This window comes from Ranitomeya variabilis, chromosome 1, assembly GCF_051348905.1.
Source record: "Ranitomeya variabilis isolate aRanVar5 chromosome 1, aRanVar5.hap1, whole genome shotgun sequence".
Taxonomy (NCBI): Eukaryota; Metazoa; Chordata; class Amphibia; order Anura; family Dendrobatidae; genus Ranitomeya; species Ranitomeya variabilis.
This window is the reverse complement of record NC_135232.1, coordinates 419,925,633-419,949,282: the sequence shown is the minus strand read 5'-3', so window position 1 is coordinate 419,949,282 and position 23,650 is coordinate 419,925,633. Positions and strand designations below refer to the sequence as shown.

The following is a 23,650-nucleotide window of genomic DNA, read 5'->3' as shown; positions in this document are numbered from 1 at the left end:
ACGGATCCGGCAAAAAAAGTATGAAACTGAGCTGTGAAATGATGAATCCGGCCTTGGAATCCGTTTTTTCATGCATGTTTCCATTCAAATCATGCACATTTTCCGTTTATTTACTTATTTCCAAAAACGGCATTAAAACCGCGCATAAACCGCACCAAAAAAAGCATCAAAACTGCACCAAAAACTGCACCAAAAACTGCATCAAAACCTGGTGCAGTTTCGCAGTTTTGGTGCGGTTTTGATACAGTTTTTGGTGCGGTTTTGATACAGTTTTTGGTGCGGTTTTGATGCAGTTCTTGGTGCGGTTTCGGTGCGGCTTTTTCCGCAGCATGTGCACAAGTCTGCGGCTCCCATAGACTTACATTGGTTGTACACTACACTGCGGATTTGATGCAATTCAGTGCAGCAAAAAACGCTGCGGATCTGCAATCAGATCCGCAACGTGTGCACACAGCCTTAGCATTTAGTGAACCTAGCCAAAAAGCCAAGCAAAAAGCAAGCGTGGGATTGCACTTTTTTTGCCATTTCATTGCACTTTGAATTTTTTTCACATTTTCTGCTACACGACATGCTAAAACCAATGATGGCGTTCAAAAGTAGAACTTGTTCTTCAAAAGATAAGCCCTCACATGGCCATACTGACGGAAAAATTATGGCTCTGGATAGAAGGGGAGCGATAAACGAAAACAAAAAAGCTCCAGGGGTGAAGGGGTTTAGAAACATGGATATAGACATACCTATGCAAATAGACATAGATATATCTGTATCTATCTGTCTGTCTGTCTGTCTGTCTGTCTGTCTATCTATCTATCTATCTATCTATCTATCTATCTATCCCTCTATCTATCTATCCCTCTATCTATCTTTCCCTCTATCTATCTTTCCCTCTATCTATCTTTCCCTCTATCTATCTGTAATGGAGTGTGGGTTGGACAAATGTAAAAGAGGAGGTTGGACAGAAATGAGATCACAAATCTTTTTGAAGCTAGAGGAGGGAGAGGAGGGAGGGGTTGGGGTGTGTTTTGGAGAGGGTGTGCTAAGTTCAGGCTTAGTGGCCAGTGCAATGCATCATGGAACTTGTAGTATTAGAGCACAATGACTCAGGAGAATGGAAGTTGTCGATTAACCCCATGAGAGCTGAATCCAGCACAAAAATGTGCTGCTACAGCATGATAAAAGGTAATATTGCTAAAATAAACACAGTAGATGTTTTCAGTGGCCCATAATAGCAAGATTTATGAAAAAAAAAAAAAAAAGGTTATAGTAGTGGACAACTTCTTTAAGTATTTGGTGCAGATATTTCTGCACCATTTCTGCATCTCTTGTCAGGAAAAACACAGCATTAAATAGATGCGTTTTTCACATGCGTTTTTGTTACAGATTTTTCCCCACTGCTGAAAGAATTGACATGCTGCAGATTTAAAGCTGCACCAAGTCTGCCAGTCACAAATAAGCAACATGTGCATGAGACTTGAGGATTATCATTCACTTTACTGACATCAGGAAACTCTTCAGGTTTTGTGACAAATCGCAGCAAGAAAAAAAAATGCAGCAAATCTGCAATGTGTGCATCGGCCCCAAGATACTTCCACCCCCAACCCCCCCCCCCCTTTAAGTCGGATGGCAGCTTCACCTGATCAGTAAGAATATGGACAGATCACTGAGAGGACTGCTCTGTGGTGATGAGTGAACGTGCTCGGATAAATTGTTATCCGAGCATACTCGAGTACTAACAGTGTCTGCGGCGTGCTCGAAAAATGTATGAGTCCCCCACGCTTGCATGTTTCGTGGCTGTTCGACAGCTGCAACACATGCATGGATTGCCTGTTTTAAAGGCAATCCATGCATATATTCCAGCTCTCGAACAGCTGCGAAACATGCAGCCTTGGGGACTCGAACATTTTTCGAGCACGCCGCAGACACTGTTGGTACTCGAGCATGCTCGGATAACACTTTATCCGAGCACGTTCACTCATGACTACTGCTCTATCCTCTCCTGCCCCACACTGATCTATCTGATCCGTGCTGGACAGAAGAGTGAACCACAAGCACCTGCACAGAATGTTCCACCTGAATAACTGAAGGACCTTTCAAGTTATATGAGCAGTCACATACTTGGAAGGAACATCAAATCGTGGTAATGTATAGTGTGTTTTGATGTAGCTAAACTGTGTTGTAGTTGTAGCGGAGTGTGCGTGTACTCTACATGCAGAAGTGTTGCGCATATGTGTGTACTGCAGAGCTTCTTTACACTGCCAGAGAAGTTTTAATTATTAGAAAATGATTTTCCTATTTTCTGCTGTCTAAACCTGGAGTGCATCCTATTGTCCAAAAATAGCTTTTATTTGTTTTTTTAAATATTTCAAGTTGTGGGTTCTAAATCATGCAGAAAAAAATGAAAATAGTTTATAATGACATGAGAGATTGTGATAAATGTATTTCTACTTATTCATTTCATGGTCTAACAATGTGTTTTTGTTTTATTTTACATTTAAGAGCTTTTTTAGGACCAAAAGACATATTCCCATATGAAGATAATAAGGAGAAATATGCTAAACCAAATAAACGAAAGGGATTCAATGAAGGTTTATGGGAAATTGATAATAATCCCAAAGTCAAGTTCTCAAGTCCACAGGTAAACCAAGTGAGAATGAAGAGTTAGAATCTAAATTTGTCATTATTTGCAGAAAAGCCTCCCTCCAATTATATGTGAGAAATTTGTGGGTTCATAGCCCCATGTGAGATATTTCTGTAAGAATAACAATTGGCAATTGCCAGACATTGAAAGGAATCTAACAGCAGGATTTATCGCTAGCTACGATTAGCAGCACTCTAGCAATATCCTATTAATCCCTGTATTATTCCTGAACTCAACTGTGGTGCGTGTTTAAAAGAAAAAAAATGTAAGCCTTTCAGTGTGTATTGTACTAGGTCTGGAGTACCGTTATCCCCTGCAATAGCACATTGATATCATGCTTGCAACTGGTACAGAGAGAAGACCTTCTTCGCTGTCTTACTCCCTGCACACACTGGCATATCAGTCAGTGTGGGTGAAACGTGCCAGCGTGCTGTAGCAAACAGTGCTGTGGAGTTAGTAAAAAATGGACCGACTCTCATTTCCTAACTTATATAATAACTTAGGTACAGTAGTACAATGCAGGATGTGCTGTAATTTTTTTCATAAGAATTTTGGAAAGTAAGGCTAGTTTCACATTAGCGTTCGAATCCGCAGCGTTTAATCCGCATCCGCAAGTGAAGGAAAAAATGCATAGAAACACGTACGAACGTGGCATTTTTTTTAGATGCATGCGGGAACGCATGCGGTTAAAAAAACGCAGCGTTTGCATGCTTTTCTATGCGTTTTTTCCTGCGTTTGCGTTTTTGGTGCGCATGGGGACAAATTTTACAGGAGAAAAATCCAGATAACCAGAAACCGCCAATGGGACTACAGAGGGCATGTATTATGGGATCTCTCTATATAGACCCTTGAACAGCTGAAATCTTCAGATTTTGCTCCTGTATGCTGTGTCAGAATGGATCTTCGCATGGAGATCTTTTATTTCAGCCTGGATTTAAGCATCAAGCGGTTTCTTGCCTGTGCGTTTGCTTGGGAGCTAGACAGAAATCGCGAAAGATGGAGAAGGAGACGGCGTAGGCGTTTTTGGAGACACCCCATTATCGAACTACGTGAGAGCCGTGGAGCCTTGGAGCCTATCACACGCTGTATGGCGAGCTTAATGCCAACCCGGAGAAATTCCATGAATATACAAGGATGTTGCAAGACTCGTTCTGGGATTTGCTTGCTCATGTCCAAGGAACCATATGGAGACAGGACACCCAGCTCCGTAGAGCGATTCCACCCGAGGAACGTCTGCTGGTTACATTAAGGTACGTTCCAAATCTAAACCAATGACAGTTCAAATTTTGGGTGTTCTGACGTGTATTTTTTGGGTATTTTCCTTTCTGTCTTTAGCGTAACCACACCATAAATAGAATAGATTGTAATTTTTTTGTTTGTTTGTTTTTCTTACAGATTTCTGGCAACCGGAGAGTGTTTATCATCCCTCCACTTCCAATACCGGCTTGGAATATCCACCCTGTCCGGAATAGTTGTGGACACCTGCCAGGCTTTGTGGAATGTACTCCGGGATGAGTTTATACCCCTACCCACCGTCGACATCTGGCTTGAAATTGCGGAAAAATTCTGGAGTGTGTGTGATTTCCCAAACTGTTTGGGAGCGGTTGATGGAAAGCACATTCGCATTATCAAACCAGCCAGAACAGGATCGGAGTACTTCAATTACAAAAAATATTTTTCTGTTGTGCTCATGGCAATAGCCGATGCGGACTGTCGCTTCATCGCCGTGGACATTGGAGCTTTTGGCCGTGGCGACGATTCCCAGACTTTTAAGAACTCTGATATGGGCCGCCGTGTGTATGGCAAAAATTTTAATTTTCCACGGCCACAACCGCTCCCCAACAGTCAAGGTCCACCAATGCCATTTGTTATGGTTGGGGATGAGGCCTTTCAGATGTGTGAAAACCTACTGAAGCCATATTCCAGTCGGGACTTGAACCACACTAGGAGGATCTTTAACTACAGACTGACCAGGGCCCGAAGAACAGTAGAGTGTACCTTTGGCATTCTAGTCTCAAAATGGCGCATTCTTGCATCAGCCATTAATCTAAAAATGGAGACAGGCGACGAGGTGGTCAAAGCCTGTGTGGTTCTGCACAATTATATAATGGCAAAGGAGCAACCCAACATTGAACTGGATGAACCAGTTGCACACCCACTGCCGGATTACCAGCATCACCCACTGCAGTCAACTGCTGAAGTTGGTCACATGCGGGACCAATTTGCTGCCTTTTTTTATTCTGATATTGGACGTGTGTCATGGCAGGACAATGTTGTGTAAATGTCCTGTTGTAATTTTATCTGTACCAGTAATTTTCTTAAATGTTAATAATAATTCTCATTAATAAACTTTATTTTTGGTTGTGTTGACCTTGTCTCCTATGTATTTCCACTACAAACCAAGGCTGTCCTAAAACTAGCAGTATTTGGTATGTATTTAATATCAGTATTTGTAATCCAAAACCAGGAGTGGGTGATAAAGGCAGAGGTGCTAGTTATTATGTTAATATTATAATTTACCTCTAATTGTTCCACTCCTTGTTTTGGCTTACAAATACTGATATAAAATACTGACCACATACTGCTAGTGTGACGGCAGCCATGTTGCTTTAGTGGTAAGCTTGTTGACGTCATTGCGTCCTGATTCTGTTCTGCAGTATCCATTGGACACAGACTGAAGAGACAATGACTGTCATACTAAAGAGATCTATACTCATCAAGTCAGGTGTCAGAAATAATGAATTCATGATGCTCATATAACAGCCGCATGAATTCACGATTTCTGACACCTGTGCAGGTGAGCATAGATATGCCGTGTATGACCACCATCGTCCCTTCACTTTGTGTGGAATAGATTACATACATAGAAGAGAAAATTGAGGTTATACAAGGCAGTTCTCTACTCACCAGGTCAGGTGTCCTAAATAATGAGTTTTTTGACACCTGACCTGTTGAGTATGGTTCTGCATTGTATTTCCGCCATTTTCTCTTCAGACTGCAACACTAGTCACAGACTAAGCAGAAGGAAGAGATTATGGAGATAATACATGAATTAATTTTTTGGCCCACCTCCTATCTCTATACTAAAGACACACAAAGCTGCAGTCTTTTATTTGCTAACTACTGGAGCTATGATGTGGCCAAAAAAATGTGTGTGGCGAAGTTTCTTATTTGGCGCACGGTGTGTGTTGCTGGCGGCGAAAGACCCAATAAACCAAACATAATTGGGGCAAAAAAGCTTGTATTTATTTTTTAACAACCAAAATATTTCTTTAACTGCGCTTGGGGTAGAGTGATGTAAACGGGGGGTGTGAAGCACTGAGGCCTGGCTAGCCGTGGACGACGCAGAGGTGGCAGGAGAAGGGGCAATGAAACTAGTGGGGTCTGGTAGTTCGGGGATAGGGCTTGACACACGAGAGGCTTGAGACGCACTGGAAGGGTGAGACAAACCTGATATTACAGACACACTGGGAGGTGAAGGGGGAGGAATACTAAGAGTCCGCTGTTTGTTTTTTTTTTTTTTTTTTTTTTTTTTGTGATTGCTGGGTTCTGGGAAGCCTCGGTAGGCTCATATGTCGTGGTGGGTGACCTGTCAGGGTCCGGCTGCACTGTGTCAGAGTCCATAGTGCTCGTAGAGCGTGCAGCCATGCCAGAGTCCATAGTGCTCGTAGAGCTTGCAGCCATGCCAGAGTCCATAGTGCTCGTAGAGCTTGCAGCCATGCCAGAGTCCATAGCGCTCGTAGAGCGGAAGGCCATGCCAGGGTCCTGCTGCATCGTGGTGGTGGCGGTACGGAAGGCCATGCCTGGGTCCTGCTGCATCGTCGTGTCAGTGGAGGAGTTCCAAGCAGGAGCAGCGGTTGTCATGGTGGTGGCGGTGGGCTGTCCAACAGCACTCGGCATCGTGGTGGTGCTGTACTGGTGTCCGGCAGTGCTAGGAATAGAGGTGGCCGTGCAGTGGTATGCAGCAGAGGTCGGCATTGAGGTTAATCGTGACAGTGAAGGCACAGGGGGATATGCCACCACTGTTTGCTGAAAATACCGACTCTGCTGCATAGCCTGCACGTAAGCAGCATTGCAGGCCTGCATGACACTCAGCTGGAGATCAGGAGTAAGGTGTTCCGACATGCCCTGCTCAATTTGGTTAAAAAAATGATGTGCTGGCCTCTGGAGTTCGGCTTTTACTTGGTCAAGGCTTTTGGTGACCTGGATACGTGTATTGATATTGGTAAGTGAACTATCCATTCGGTCACCCAAAGCCTTGAGTTCTTCGTGAAAAACCGAGCTCAAGTGCAAAAACTTGGGCATGAGGGACCTGTCCGATGACCTCTGCCGCTGCCGGGAGGAGCCCCAAAAAAAGGGGCAGTGGCAGAGGACCGGGAAAGGGGAACACCTGATGGACCAGCTTCCTGGTCTCCAGTTAGTGTGGCAGGCCCACTTGCTGCAGCACTGCTGGATGGCTGGGACGGGTCCGTGGCTGTCTGATGAAGGACCGCTCCAGAACCTGGGCCGACAGTAATGCTCCATGTTCTGTGAAAAAAGGAAAAAGAAAATTAATACCAAAAATTAACCAGACGCAAAATCCTGTGGAATAGAAATATACAGATTATGGCAATACAATACAACCTAATGCAAGGGAAAAATACTTACGGTCTCTGGGCAAGGGCCGGTCTTAAAAATGCCAGAACGCGATGGTATTTGTATTTTCTGATCCTTGCTCCTCAACCACTGGGAACACGGCTCTCTTGACGCAAGTCCTTGTTGAAGCGGTCCTTCATCGAACGCCAACGTGTTTTGACTTTGGCACCTGTAAAAAAAAAAACAAAAAAAAAACATTATGGTCGGAAAATTGACTTTTGGCCGTGCTCACACAACTGTGTGTGATGAGAGAAACTCCTGAGAGTTTCTTTCATCACACACAGTTGTCACAGTTGTGTGAGCACGGCCAAGGTCTCTGCTGCTTCACACTGCAGTGCAATACTTACCAAATGCATTTCGGACCCGATTTGGGGTGTTGTCCCAGCCATCCCACATCTCTTTGGCAACCTCATTCCATAGGCGCCGGATCGTCACGTTGTTTGAGTGCAGTGGATCCCAGGTGTCCTACAACGGGACTCGCTCCTGGACCAGGGAGATGAGGAGGTCATTTTCTATGAGGTCTTCATCCCGTTCTGGAACCTAAAACACCAAGGTTACTTACCGGTAGCCGGTTTTTCCGGAGCCCATGACAGCACACCTGAGAGAGGGATCCGCCCAGTCAGGACAGGAAACCTACTGAAATAAAAGGGCGGTACCTCTCCCTCGCTTCAGTTGGTTTTCAGAGCATGAGAGGCCCTTTTGGTTAGTACATGGTAATCCATCACCACATCATAATTATAACAAAATACACCCAGCTAAAAAGTGCTCACCAAAGGGTGAAAAAAGAAGGGAGGGAATATACAGATGCTGTCATGGGCTCCGGAAAAACCGGCTACCGGTAAGTAACCTTGGTGTTTTCCCGTCTCCCATGACAGCACACCTGAGAGATTTTTGGAGAAAGAACCACCTTAGGGAGGGACCACCGCTTGTAGCACCCTTCTACCAAAGGTAAGGTCAGACGAGGAGGATAGATCTAGCCGGTAGTGTCTAAAGAAGGTAGACGGAGAGGACCAGGTAGCGGCCTTACAAATTTGATCTATCGATACCTCTGCTTTTTCAGCCCAGGAAGTAGACATGGCCCTGGTGGAGTGAGCCTTGATGCCATCAGGGATCGGGGCGCCACAGGAAGCATAGGATAAGGAAATAGCCTCCCTAATCCACCTAGCAATAGTACCCTTGGATACCCCATATCCCTTTCTACTACCCTGGAAGGCTACAAATATGGATTTTCTCCACTGACTAGTCAAGGATATGTACTGCACAATAGTTCTCCTCACATCCAGTGTATGAAATTTTGCCTCCCCTGGGTTCCTAGGATTATTACAAAAGGAGGGCAACACGATCTCTTGACTTCTATGAAATTTAAGTACAAGGTGGAAGGTATGCCGGATCTGGTCTGAGTGCTACCCTGTCATCAAAAATTTGCGTGTAAGGAGGGGAGACGGACAGGGCCTGTAAGTCACTCACTCTACGGGCTGATGTTAACGCTACCAGGAGTACCGTTTTAAGAGTGAGTATCTTTAACGATGACTCCTGCAGGGGTTCAAATGGACTGTTGGTTAGAGCATCTAACACCAGATTTAAATCCCACGGGGGAACTCTCTGAATTTCTACTGGTCTAGACCTACTACAGGATTTAATAAAGCGGGACACCCATCTATTGGAGGCAATATTGCAATTATATAAGGCACTCAATGCTGACACCTGGACCTTAAGCGTATTAGTTGCCAACCCCAGTTGTAAACCTGCTTGTAAAAATTCTAAGATGGTACCCACAGGAGCCTTGTCCCCCAAAGGTTGCCCCGAAAAATCCAAAACTTTTTCCACGTTCTACCATAAATTCTTGATGTTACTGGTTTTCTACTTTTTAATAAGGTGGGAACTAACCCCGGCGAAAACCCCCGCCTACTCAGTAATGCCCTCTCAAATTCCAGGCTGCAAGATGGAAGCCCTTCACCTGAGAGTGGCATATTGGACCCTGGGTTAGCAGGTCCGGAATCTCTGGTAGAATCCACGGATCGGTTATACACATTTGTCTCAGGAGGGAGAACCAAGGTCTTTTCGGCCAAAATGGAGCAATCAAGATTACCCTCGCTTGCTCCATTCTGATTTTTCTCACTACTGCTGGAATCATTGCCATCGGTGGAAACACATAAGCGAGACTGAAATCCCATTGAATTTGCAGAGCATCTACCGCGAAGGGATTCTCCCTCGGGTCTAATGAACAGAACCTGTCTACCTTCCTGTTGTTTAGAGTGGCAAATAAATCTATCACAGGTAAGCCCCAGGCCTGCACTATCTGTTGAAAGACCCGGGGATTTAAAGACCAGTCCCCCTGCCTCAGTGTTTTGCGGCTTAGATAGTCTGCTCTCGAATTCTCGACTCCCCTTATGTGGAGAGCAGAGAGGGATAGTAGGTGGCGCTCTGCTAGTTGTAGGAGGACAGACGCTGACTTCATTAGGGAAGGGGATCTCGTCCCCCCTTGGTGGTTGATATATGCCACCACTGCGCGATTGTCCGACATGACGCTGGTATGGTGACCCTGAATGATGGGAAGGAAGTGTTTCACATCTCTTTCTACGGCCCATAATTCTCTTAAATTTGACGCCTGTTGTGATTCTAGATGGGACCAGGATCCCTGAATTGAGAGAGTCCCTAAATGTGCCCCCCATCCTGTACCGCTTGCGTCTGTGGTGATGACCTGCTCTATCGGCGTTACCCACTGGACCCCAGATGTTAAATGATCTCTTATGGCCCACCATTTTAGGGAATCTGTTACCTCCAATGAAAGACACAGCTTGCCCTCTAAACGCCCTTTTAACCATTTTTGCGCAGACAGGACCTCCCACTGCAATAATCTTAGATGGAACTGAGCCCATCTTACTGCGGGTATACAGGACGTCAGAGAGCCCAGCAAGGACATTGCTTTTCTTAAGGTCATTACAGGGTGTTGAATTGCTGTTTCTACAAGATTTTGAATTTTGATGAGCTTGTTCTCTGGTAGGAGACAAAGCTGACGCCTGGAGTCCAGAACCAGGCCTAGAAAGGACTGAACCGGCTCCGGCGTCAACCTTGATTTGGCAAGATTTATTTTCCACCCCAGCAATTCTAGTGTCGCCATAACCACTTCTATTTGTGACAGGCAGTGTGCTGCTGAGTTCCCTATTATCAGGAAGTCGTCCAGATACGGAACTATTACTACGTCCCGCGAGTGGAGGAAGGACATGACCTCTGACATCAGCTTGGTAAAAATTCTTGGCGCTATTCACAGGCCGAATGGGAGGGCAGCGTACTGATAGTGCCTGAGACAACCTTGGACATAAACCGCTACCCTTAGGAATTTTTGAAAGTCTCGATGAATTGGGACGTGATAATAGGCGTCCTTTAAATCGATAGCTGCCATGAAGCACTGTGGGAACAAGAGTTTTATCGCTGTATTTACAGACTCCATTTTGAAGGAACAGTTTACTACCGATTTGGTTGAGGTTTTTTAAATTGACGATAGTTCTTAGAGACCCGTCTGGTTTTTTTTATCAAAAAGGGAATAAAAACCTTTTCCCTGTTCTCCTCCCGGGACTTCTACCAGAACACGTTTTGATACCAGCTCTAGTACCTCTGTTTCCAAGGCTAGCTGCTCTTCCGGGGTTTTTCTTTGGGGTGTTGAAATAAAAGTCTGTCGCGGTGGATAAACAAAATCTATTTTTAGGCCGTCTTTGACCACCTTCAGAGCCCAATGAGTGGGGGAGATGTTTACCCAGGCTGGGAAAAAGGACGAAAGCCTCCCCCCTACTGGCCTGGCGTCATTGGGAGGGCTTTTTAGTTGATGTTGAGGGACCTTTAAACATATATCCAGATCCCCTTCTGTCTCTGGAGTCCCAGCCCCTTCTGTCTCCCGGGGGGCGGCCCCTACTAAATTTGCCCCTCCGAAAATAAGGCCTTCTAAAGTCCACTGGAAAGCGAGGAAAACCCTTTTTCCTGTCACCGGCTTTCTCCAGAATGTCCTCCCAACTTTTTACCGAAGAGGAAATGGCCATCACATGGTATAGAACAGAGTCTATTCTTTGAGGGCAGGTCTCCTGGGCACCCCTTCAACCAGAGAGCACGCCTAGCCGCATTGGATAAACTTGCAGCTCTAGCTGCCAGCCTTACGGAATCTGCTGACGAGTCTGCTATAAAGGCAGCCGCTCCTTTAGCCATAGTTACATTAGATAAAATTTCGTCTCTTGGAGCTTTAGATTTTAACTGCTCCTCTATTTGCTGTAACCATACAATAAGGGAACGAGACACACAGGTTCCTGCAATTGCTGGTTTCAGACCGCCTGAGGTTGCTTCCCAGGTGTGTCTTAGGAATCCGTCCGCTTTTTTATCTAAGGGGTCCCTTAATACACCAGAGTCCTCTAAGGGAAGGGATAGTTTTTTAGAAGATTTAGCTACTGCGCCATCAATTTTAGGCACTTTATCCCAAGTCTCTGAATCTTTCTCCTCAAAGGGGTAACGTCTTTTAGAAGCCGAGGGCAGATTGCCCGATTTCTCCGGCTTTTTCCATTCTTTTTCAATAAGGGCCTTTATTTTGGAGTAACAGGAAAAGTACGTTTTCTTTTTTCCTCCAACCCCCCGAACATAATGTCCTCCAGGGATTTGGCTGTTTTCTCATCCTTTAGGCCCATAGAAGCTCTAACGGCTTTAACTAGCTTGTCCATGTTCTCGGTAAGAAAGCACGGACGGCCCCCAACATCACTATCTGAACAGGAGCTAGAGGACTTAGAGGAGGAGGAGCAGGGAGACAATGGTTCCTCCTGATATTCCTCATCAGAATGAGAAACCTCAGACACGGAAACCGGTTCTGGGTCTCTACTACCCTTTTTCTTAAGGGCTGCTTTAACAGAGCCTTCTACTTCTGCTCTAATTATTGCCCTAAGACTAGAGGCAAAGTCAGGGGTTTCCTCCTGGATGGTCTTTTGGATACAATCTAAACAAAGACTTTTCTGCCACTGGACTCCCAACGGAGCTCTACAGAGGGCACATTCCTTATTCTTTGTCTTGGAGCTAGCCTTCCTCGGCGCCTGCCAAGTAAACAGAAAATGTAGCCCATTACCACCATGGTGACATTCACGTAGATCACTCACCACCCGCTGACCAAACACGGTACCGGATTCTGAGGCGGACTAGGAGCACGGGGAACGATTCTCCTGGAGGTAGAGGAATCCTGAGACGACCGACCAGGCCGTTTGCCACTCCTTGCACTCGAGCGGCTATCCTTCTTTGTACGCTGGTGAGCAGGCGTATCACCTGAAAGGGGCTCATGCTGCTGCTGCTGCAGCTGTAATGGCTGCTGCTGCTGCTGGATCTCCATACGATCCTCCATGTCTGGAATAGCTGTATGGAAATGAGCGTCGTTCCAGCGTTATCTTACCCTTAATAAAGGGTACTCTCCGTGCTCTCCGCCTCTTCCGGTGACCGTTAAGCTCTTCTTCTCCCCCTGGACACCGCCGGGAAGTCTGTGGCGTTACCGGCGTCTTTTGCATGGGCGCCGCCATCTAGGATCCGGCGCGCCGGTCTGACGTCACACGGGCACGCCCACTCCCAGCGTACCTTGCGCGCAACGTCAGCCGCGCGCCCGGAAGTGGCCCAGCTGAGGGGGAGAGAGCGGCGTGGCAGACAGAGACCGGCCCCAGGAGTCCAGACTGTGCTAGACCGACGCCCGCACGTGCGCAAGAGCCCTACGGGATCTGCGGACGGCGCTACCGCTCCTGAAGGCCGACATACAGGCGCCCTGCCTGTGCTTCCAGTGCCGGGACAGGAGCGGGTAAGTGGATCTTCTATCAAAAAATTGAACCGCCGTCTTCAGCACAAGGGTTCCCATCAGGACAGGAAACCCAACTGAAGCGAGGGAGAGGTACCGCCCTTTTATTTCAGTAGGTTTCCTGTCCTGACTGGGCGGATCCCTCTCTCAGGTGTGCTGTCATGGGAGACGGGAAAAATTAAATCAAGGCATTAATGTTGGGTCAATTAAAGGGAACCTGTCACCACGTTTTTGGAAGATGGGATAAAAATAGCGTTAAATAGGGGCAGAGGTGGGCGTTACATTAGTGTGTTTGTTATGCGTTTATTACCCACCTAAGTTGCCGAAATACCTTTGCAAAGTCTCCGTTTTCGCCTGTCAATCAGGCTGGTCTGGTCAAAAGGGCGTTGTCTTCCCCCAGATTTTGCGTAGTTTTCCGTTGGTGGCGTAGTGGTGTGCGCATGCCCAAGGTCCCGAATCCTCTGCCAGGGGATTTAAAAGAGCGCGCTGTTCGTTTTCATTGGTGATCGGTGGGCGCGGCCATCTTCCTTTGGCCGCGCGTGCGCAGAAGCGGCGCTCTGCTGGCCGCGGCTTCAGGAAAATGGCCGCAGCGATATCCATCTGCGCACGCGCGGCATCCCGCGGCCATTTTCCTGAAGCCGCGGCCAGCAGAGCGCCGCTTCTGCGCACGCGCGGCCAAAGGAAGATGGCCGCGCCCACCGATCACCAATGAAAACGAACAGCGCGCTCTTTTAAATCCCCTGGCAGAGGATTCAGGACTTTGGGCATGCGCACACCACTACGCCACCAACGGAAAACTACGCAAAATCTGGGGGAAGACAAGACGCCCTTTTGACCAGACCAGCCTGATTGACAGGCGAAAACGGAGACTTTGCAAAGGTATTTCGGCAACTTAGGTGGGTAATAAACGCATAACAAACACACTAATGTAATGCCCACCTCTGCCCCTATTTAACGCTATTTTTATCCCATCTTCCAAAAACGTGGTGACAGGTTCCCTTTAACATAAGGAAAAGAAAGAAAACAGAGGCTGAGAAATGGCATGAATAGGAAAGTCAAGATACAAAAGGATTCCAGAAGAAAAATGTAAAGAAATAGGAATGTAAAGAAAGGAAGATTCAAGAATACTAAAATGAGGATACCGTAAACAGTCAGCCTTGTATACATACACGCTGCCGCCTTGCCACCCGACCTTGACTCTGACTCCGCTGCTCCTGCCCAGTCTCTGCCGCAGTAGAAGAAGAGCTCTAAAAAAATGAAAAACAAAAAAAGTCATATGTGTAGATGTGACATTGAATACTTACCAATCTGAGGAGGCAAGTACTCACCTCACTGACATGTTCTACTTCAGAAGGCCCAGGACGTTGCTCCTCATCAGAAGAATAAGACATTCTGATGCATGCAGAAAGAAAGAAATGGCAGAAATTAGGACATGTAGAGACAGAAAATAGAAAGTAAAGGCATTGGATAGGATATACTCACATTGTTCAGTGTCTTTTTTTCCTCCAAGGATGTAGCCTCCGTCTCGTCTGCTTCAGTGTCTGCTGAGTAGTGACCTGCAAATGTCCACTCCCTCCCTTTATCACCTTGTATGTGGGGGGTGGCTTATCAGTTTCTAGACATGTTTTTCTCTTGTGGAACGCATGCGTTCATGAACGCAAGCAAACGCATGTGCTTGTGAACGCATGCGTTCATATAGACAGCATTTTTTTTTTTTTTTTTTTTTTTTTGGCGCATTCCTTGCTCAATCGACCGCATACGTTTCCAGGCGGCAAATTGACGCCTCTAAAAATTACTACATGTAGCATTTCCGTGACAAGCCGCAGACGGCGAAACGACGCATGTGTCGTCAAATGCGGCAAAACGCGAACGTTCGCAGACGCATGTGTCCCTAATGTTAAAGATAGGAATACACAATACATATACGCTTGCGGATATTTGCGGAAGAAACGCTGCGGACACAACCGCAAATGTGAAACCGGCCTAATGTTGTACAAATGTCTGTTCTGTTCCTGATCTAAGGATTTCGTCTTTTAGTTGAGATGAATCTGTGGTGCCCTTTATGCATAAGCTCAGTAGTGAGGCAGTGCTGTGGAGTCTGAGTCATAGAAATTGAGGAGTCAGAGGTTTGGCGTACCGACTGCACAGCCCTGGTTGCAATGATTGACAGCAGTTTCAAACTATTCTGATGTACGGGCAGAAGAATTAACCCCTTCCCGAAATTGGATGTATTCATACATCCAGGTTGCCTGGCACTTACCGACCTTGGACGTATAGATACATCCAGGCGATTTTCTGCGCACAGAGGCTGTGTATGCGAGCGATCGCCTTTGGGTGTCAGCTGATTGAGACAGCTGACACCTGTCGCTTAGTGCCAGGAGCGGTGCCTGCACCGCTCGCAGCACTTTATCCCCCTAAATCCTGCGATCACAGTGTATAGCAAGCAGGCAGGGGGGAGAAAACCCCTCTGCCCTTGGATCTGAGACCCCACAACGTCATTGCGGGGGTCTCGATCATTGCCATGGTGACCCGATACATCCAGGTCACCAGGCACTAACAAGATGGTTAGTTAGATCTTGCACTGCACATGATCTAACTTGTACTCCTGCATTGCTATACCTTTATAACAGCGATCAGATTTAAGAACGTGCAAGTCCCATAGTGGGACTAGGTAAAAAAAAAGTTGTAAACATATAATTTTTTTTTTTTTTTAAATAACTTTTTTACGTTCACTTTCTGCAGTCTGATCTCTGTTATAAGGTATAGCAATGCATATACCATTTATAATATATATTGTACCCATAAATACATATTTCTCCTTCGCCTCATTGAGGGACAAAGACCATGGGTGTATGCTGCTGCCACTAGGAGGCTGACACGAAGTTGAAACCAAAAGTTAGCTCCTCCTCTGCAGTATACACCGTCCTGTTGGCTCCCAGAGAACCAGTTCATGCTTAGTGTCCATAGGAGGCACACGGACGGGTCAGCTATTCAGACCCAAAACTTTTTTTTTTTTTTTTTTTTTTTTAATTTTCCTTTTCAATTTTGACTTTTTACCTTTTTTGATTTAAATTTTTTCCACGGACGAATGGGGCGACAGATCCTTTCAAGGTTCCGATCTGCCCGAACCATCAACGTCTTCGTATCCTCTCCTGCGACGTGGGATGCCATGCCGGAGCTGATTCTTGAAGGGACCCGTATCCCCTGAGGGCACCGATCTCCCCGCACCATCAACAGACGAGCACATGGAGTGTCGCCTCCACGTATCCTCTTCTGCAGCCAGCCTAATGCCAGACAGCTGGCCCTGTCCACCCGGGGGCTTGAACTCCGTGGATGTTCCGAGGCACCCTCTCTTTGGCGTCCGAGCAGCCCCCACTGTACCACCACTGTTTAAAGCGGATGGTACAAGGAGGCGGACTTTTCCTCTCCACCTCCCTAACAAAGGAATGGTAGATTGCGGTTTACCCTTTATGCCTGCACCGTCCACGCTACAATTCCTGACCTGCAGCAGAACAGTAGAGTGCGTGTGCTTTCCTCGGCGCTGAAACCCAGTCATCCGCGGCGGCTCCATGCCAGGACGCGCACCGACAGGGAGTGGATACAGTCGGCGGTGGGCCTCCGCTGCGAGATATTCACATGCTGACAGGCAGCCTCAGCCATGGCTTCCCTGTGGTCTCACGTCCCTGAGGTAACGTTCCGGCCGGCCGCAAAAATTTAGCCCCCGGCTTCGGCCGATGTGTAGGCCGCATCCCGGAAGCCGCGCCCGCACTATGGCGCACTAACGCGGCTCCGCCTACCTTTCTGGCGCTTCTCGCCTGGGACGGGAGCGCTCACTTCTCTCGGCCACCCCAACGCCCCCTCACTTCTACCTCTGGTATTGCTCTCGGCGGCTGCAGAAATTTAGGCCCCGGCTTGGGCCTGTTCATGGAAGTAACGAGGCTCCGCTCACATCGCGGCTCTGGCTCCACCCCCCGAATTGGCGCCTCTCGCTCTCTGCGAGACTTTACTGCCTCTGCAACTGCCGGTGGGCAACTTGGTCCACCTGGCCAGCTCACACAGGGGCGACAGTTTTGCATTAAAGGGCACAACGATTCTGCACAGGACATGGCAGGCGACTATTAGCGCAAAAACCTAGCGCTAATCCAATGCGGACTCCAGGAACATCAGTACCCGAGTAAGGAAGCACTGCTCTCTCCCCCTGCAGTTTCTCCTTGTAGTGTTTCATGGTCTTAAAGGCGCCATGACGCCTTGTCATGGTCCAAGCTACCAGAGGGTGTAATAAGATTATTAGTCCTATTTAATTTGCAAAGCCGCGACCTTAAATGTGTTTCACGAGCCCTCCGCCACCCCAATCTAAGTGTATCTAGTTCCCCTGAGTGGGTTTGTCACTGTAGCAATCCATGGCTTTTCTGGCCAAAGAGATTGAATTCCTCTCTGTGCATCGTAGCGTTAGCAGGTCTGATATAAATGGATCCTCTCCTACACGGGAGTCTTCGGCTAGCAGGGGCCGCAAGTATTCTAGAAGCATACAGGTGTCTAGAAATCGGATCTGTAGTACGATTACCCCAGCAATCTCGGGCCTTGGCGTCCGTGAGCTCTGTTTCTCGCTCTCCCTCACCAGAGACTTGCAGAACAAGACTGAGTTTGAATTGGATGTTTCCCCAGATCTGCACTCGCCAGAGTTCCAGAAAATGGGGACTCTAAGGCTGTGTGCGCACACTGCAGATTTTTCACTTTTTTTTTTTGCGGTTTTTCGCTATAAAACCGTGAAAAAAACCGCTCACATTAAGCATCCTATTTAATAGAATACAATCCGCATTTTTTGTGCACATGCTGCGTTGGTTTCCTGAGCAGAATCGCATTCCAGAAAACAACGCAGCATGTTCATTAAATTTGCGGAATCGCGGGGATTCCGCACACCTAGGAAAGCATTGATCTGCTTACTTCCCGCATGGTGGGCAGATCATATGCGGTTGGTACCCAGGGTGGAGGAGAGGAGACTCTCCTCCACGGACTGGGCACCATATAATTGTTAAGAAAAAAAGAATTAAAATAAAAAATAGTGATATACTCAACTTCTGATGGCCCCGGAGTCTTCCCGCCTCTCAGCGGTGCACGCGGCCGCTTCCATTCCCATAGATGCTTTGTGTGAATGACCTGCGATGACGTCGCAGTCATGTGACCGTGACGTCATCGCAGGTCCTGCACACAAAGCATCTATAGGTACGGATGCCGCTGAGGAGATCGGCTGTCTTCGGAAGGTGAGAATAACCATTTTTTGTACTTTTTTTTTAAAATTATTTTTAACATTCTATCTTGTACTATTGAAGAGGCATAGGCAGCATCAATAGTAAAAAGTTGGTCACACTTGTCAAACACTATGTTTGACAAGTTTGAACAACCTGTCAATTAGTTTTCCAAGCGATGCTACAGATCGCTTGGAAAACGCTAGCATTCTGCAAGCTAATTATGCTTGCAAAACGCTAGTTTTTAGCAGGAATATGCATGCCAATTCTGCATGCGATATACCCGCGGCAGGAGTTGCAGAATTGCTGCGGAAATTTCCGCGGCAATTCTGCAACATGTGCACTTAGTTCTGTCCCTGAACACACAGTGCCCTTCAAGAGGACTAATCACCCTCATACAGCGTTTACCATTCACCCGGAGGTCTGGGTTATACTTAACCGGCGCTGAGAGCGACCGGATAAACGCCTCACAGGTCAGAAGCATCTTGAGGCGAGGTACCCCCCCCCATGTATTAGCTGATCTGCGGAATGATTGAGCTGAATTTCCTGCTGCGAACCCGCCAGTATTTTGTCTGGTATTCAGAATCCTTCTATCCTGACCGGATGGATCATCACCCACGGACCATCAGAGAATCTGACTCGCTCCGTCTTTGAGGCCTCGGGTTCAGCACTATCCATTGTTTGCCGCAGCGGGGGTAGCTAAAGCCATGGTCTCCTGGATGCCTCTTTAGATGTGGCTAGCTGCGCTGCACTATCAGCGGCAGATGCCCTCACGTTCAGAAGGACATTATGGCTCAGTAAATAGAAAACAGACTCTGTGCATAAAGTCTCTGACATCTCTTCCTTACCAGAGTGACCGTTTATTTAGAGTGAATCTGTTTTAGCTTGTCTCTGATGCTACAGTAGAAAAGTACAAATTTCTTGCACAGCGTCTCATGGGTTATTCTGTGGTACAGCCTCATTTTGATGTGGCTGGGATTTAGACTGCGCTATACCCCCTCTCCCCCCAAGTGGGTTTGTCACTGGTCACAGCGATACAGTCCCTTCATGATCCTTCCTCTTCATGATCCTTCCTCTATCAGTCAGGGTCTTCGCCAGCCTGACTGGGATGATTATAATAATCTTTATTATTTTTTATATAGTTTGATTCCTCTTTCTCTAACGCAGCACGTTGGTTCAGTGGTTAGCTCTACAACCTTGCAGCGCTGGATCCCACCAAGGATCATGCAAACTCCTCAATAAAAAAGGGGTGTTTCTAGCATCCATTGACAACGGGATGCTATCCTCCATATTCTGATTTTCCCCTCTCTAGACATTCCTGTTCTTCGCCGTTCCCGAACACAATTTTCAGTTCACACAGTGCTCTCGAAGATCATGGCAGCCGTCGTGTCCATCTTGCACTCTCGGGGCGTGATCATTCTGCTCTTCTCAGATAACCACCTAATCGGGGGTCAGTCCTTTCAGGATTGCGCAAAGTGCTTTCGCATCACTGGTGATACTCTTCTTCACCTGTTAATATGAAAAAACCAGGCGCACTGCCATATAAAGAATATGAAAGCCAGGGTGCAAACAGTATAAAACAACAATGAACATTGGAAAGAAAAGGCACTACTGAAGTTATGCACACCATCGCAACCATTCTAACCTCCAAGGGTTAGCGATTCTCCCTCAAGACAAGGTCCGAGCCCTTCAACAAGGAGTCCGCGCACTTATCCACTCATCCCGTCATTCTATCCGGTTTGCCATGAGGGCACTGAGGAAAAATTGTGGCAGCAGTAGAAGTGGTTTCTTTTCGTTCAGCTGCATCTCCATCCCCTGAGGGTCTTAGGCAGGGTTTAGCCGCTTCAGGACCACAATACCAAATAAATTCAGTTGGCTTTTCAGAAGTCCTTCTGCGTCAGAGACAAGCCTATCCCAGTGGGGATTAAGGCACACTCTACTTGGTCGGTGGACTTTCTTTTTGTGCCAGTGGACATCAGGCGTCGGCAGAACAGGTCTGCAAGACTGCAACTTGATGCAGCCTACACTCTCTGGCTTCTGCACAAGCGGCCCCTCGCAGATGTATTCTGCAAGCGGCGGTAGTGCAACTTTAGTCAGTTGGTACCTGGGGTTCGATCTGTGATGTGGTTGGTTCCCCACCCTGGGACTGCTTTGGGACATCCCATGGTCTGTGTCCCCCAATGAGGCGAAGGAGAAATAGGGATTTTTGTGTACTCACCGTAAAATCCTTTTCTCTGAGCCAATCATTGGGGGACACAGCACCCACCCTGTTAATCTTTTGGCTTGCGCTTGTTTTTCTTTAATTTGATGTGTTGTACTCTGACATGATGTTAATAATCTACTGCTTTTGCACTGAACTGGTTCTCTGGGAGCCATCAGGAGGGTGTATACTGCAGAGGAGAAGCTAACTATTTTTGTTTCAGCTTAGTGTCAGCAGCATACACCCATGGTCTGTGTCCCGCAATGATTGGCTCGGAGAAAAGGATTTTACAGTGAGTACACAAAAATCCCTATTTTTATGGGGGGGGAAAAAGAGCACATATTTGGTATCACCACGTCTGAAACAACCCGACCTATAAAACAGTTGCACCAGTTAACCCATTCAGTAAACTGTGCAAAAAAAATAAAAAATGATGCAAAAAATGATGCTTTATCATACCGCCGAACAAAAAGTGGAATAGCATGAGATCAAAAAGACAATTGTAAATAAAAATGGTATAGCTGAAAACATCATTTTGTCATGCAAAAAAGAGCTGTATGTAAAATTAGTAAATTATTATTAAATATTATGTAAAATAGTTATGAGTCTCAGAATAAAGCAATGGAAAAATAATTATTTTTTTTCTATAAAATAGTTTTTTGTAAAAGTGCCAAAACACAAAAAATAAATGTGTAATCGTACTAACAAGAAGAATAAAGCTGCCTTATCAATTTTCTCACACGTGGAGCAGCATATAAAAAATAATTCCTGCATTGCTGGTGTTTGTTCATTCTACATCCCAAAAAGTGTAATAGAAAACGATCAAAAAATGTCATGTGCTTGAAAATTGTACCAATAAAAACGTCAACTTGTCTCTCAAAAAAACAATTCCGTCATATGACTGTCGGTGGACATATGGAAAAGTTATAGCTCTCAAAATATGTTGATGGTTTTTGCAATAATAAGCTTCTATTAGTGTGTGACAGCTGCCATGCATAAAAAAATAAAATAAATAAAACTGATGTCACTGTAATAGCACAGACCAAGAATAAAGTAGTCTAATCACTTATACCACATAAAGAACGCCGTAAAGAATAAATAAAACCAATTCTTCAATTGCTGTTGATTTGTCCATTCTGCCTCCCAAAGATCGCAGTAAGGCTCAGCTCACATTTATCCTACGCTCTGTGCTGAGCGCTTACTTTGGAGTTTAAATGTAATTCTCTCCTTGTGGATAGTGACATGTTAAGCATGTTGAGATAAGAAGACTTAAAGCCACAATGCTCCTCTGGGAAATATGCAAATTGTCTCTTCAGAGAGGAAGAGGCCTAGAACTCTAGTGCCACCTATTGGAAGTAGCAATCCTAACAGTCAATGTCGACCCTTTAACAAGCCTTGTCACATGACTTGGGATGAAAACCAAACCAGAATCTGTTTGCAGACACTGTGTTTCGGGGTACTGCCCCTCGTCAGTGCAAAGTGGAGATTTCTGGTTTGTCTGAGTGAGAGGCGTCTGACCGGGATCCAAGAAGTATCGTTTCTCCTTGCGGAGAGTGACATGTTAAGCATTGAGGCTTTTGTCTCCTCATCTTGACATGCTTAAGACTTCCAATAGGTGGCACTAGAGTTCTAGTCCTCTTTCTCTCTGAAGACACAATTTGCATGTAAATATCGGAAATACGTGATTCAGACAGAACCATCGGCGGAAGATTCCCTATGGATTGTAATCTTGTAGGCACTTTTGACGCCATCTGACCTGTTATCCAGCGGTGTCTGTGTTTTTAGGCGTTCATAAAAGCGTGGTGTCCACAGTTTTGTGCACTTATGAAAACTACACCGCTGAACAGAGGCTAGACAGTCCAGAGTAACTCTGCTGCCTCATTAGTGAGTGGATCCCTCAGGGGTTTCATCTGAATCACATCACTTGGAGATTTAGATGGAAACCCCAATGTAAATGCTCAGCGTAGAACACCGGATAAATGTGATCTCAAACGTTATATAACATGTTCCCAACAAAAACTTCAAATCAATCCACACAAAAAAAGTCCCCAATTAAGCCCATCATCTGTCAATGCCAATATAGTGGACTTCTACGTTAATGGTAGTACAAAGACCCTGGAAAGGCAAAATGGCTCCTTGCCCCCCAAAAGAAATCCAGTGAATTCTGCGCTCCCAATGCCAAAATGCCCCAAAGTGTACCTAAACCGCAGTTAGCGTCCACATATTTGGCATGTCTGTAGTGATGAGAGCCTACTTAATTCACAGACACGTCTCCAGACGCATAAGCTGATCACAATGTACTGGTCACTACAACCGCAGTTTGCAATTTTCACTCATCAATATCCACTACTTCTGGTTTCTGGAAAACACCCTGAAGTCGAAATCAGTACACCTGTAGATAAATTCTCAAAGGGGTATAATTTCCAAAACTGGGTCGCTTGAGGGAGGAATCTGCTCTTCTTGCACATAGGGGGCTCTGTATATGGAGTTCGCAAACTATTCTGGGAAAATCTGCGCTCCAGGAGGCAAATGGCACTCCGTCCCTCCTGAGTCTCGCTGTGTGGCTAAGCAGTACAGCCACATATGGGATATTTCCACATTCACAGAAGTTGTGGGACAAATTTATGTGCCATTTTTACCCATTTCCCAGTGTGAAAATATAAAATCTGAGGCTGAAACAAAATTTGGGTGGTAAAAATGTAATTTTATTCTTCACAGCCGAATGGTGTAAAATTGTGATCCACCTGTTGTCAATAGGATCCCTGCATCCCTAGATTAATTAATTGAGGTGTAGTTTGTAAAATGGGGTCTCTTATGGGTGGGTTCTTCGGTTTTGGCACCTCAGGGGCTCTGCCAATGTGACATGGCACCCTCAATCCAGTCCTACCAAATCTGAACTCCAATGTGGCACTTCTTCCCTTCTGAGCTGTGCACTGTGCCTCAAAAGTCGTTTTCGGTCACATATGGGATATCTGCGTACTCAGGAGAAATTGCACAACCAATTTTTGGGTCCATTTTCTCCTGCTATCTTTGTGAAAATGAGAACACTTGGGGTTAAAACACAGAATACCATTACCAATATTACATCATATTTTGAATAGTATAATGTTGTTATTATTATTATTATT

The 23,650-nt window shown here is 46.1% G+C and overlaps 1 protein-coding gene across 9 annotated transcripts in view; it reads left to right on the top strand.

Annotated features, from left to right (window-relative positions):
• The window catches only part of PSIP1 (PC4 and SRSF1 interacting protein 1), a 243,462-nt gene that overhangs the window by 77,231 nt on the left and 142,581 nt on the right, over positions 1 to 23,650 (top strand). For all 9 annotated transcript variants that reach the window (XM_077249249.1, XM_077249254.1, XM_077249248.1 and 6 more), the window contains exon 4: positions 2,497 to 2,635. In XM_077249249.1, coding sequence (XP_077105364.1) covers positions 2,497 to 2,635 — 139 coding nt within the window. The remainder of the gene's footprint in view (positions 1 to 2,496; positions 2,636 to 23,650) is intronic.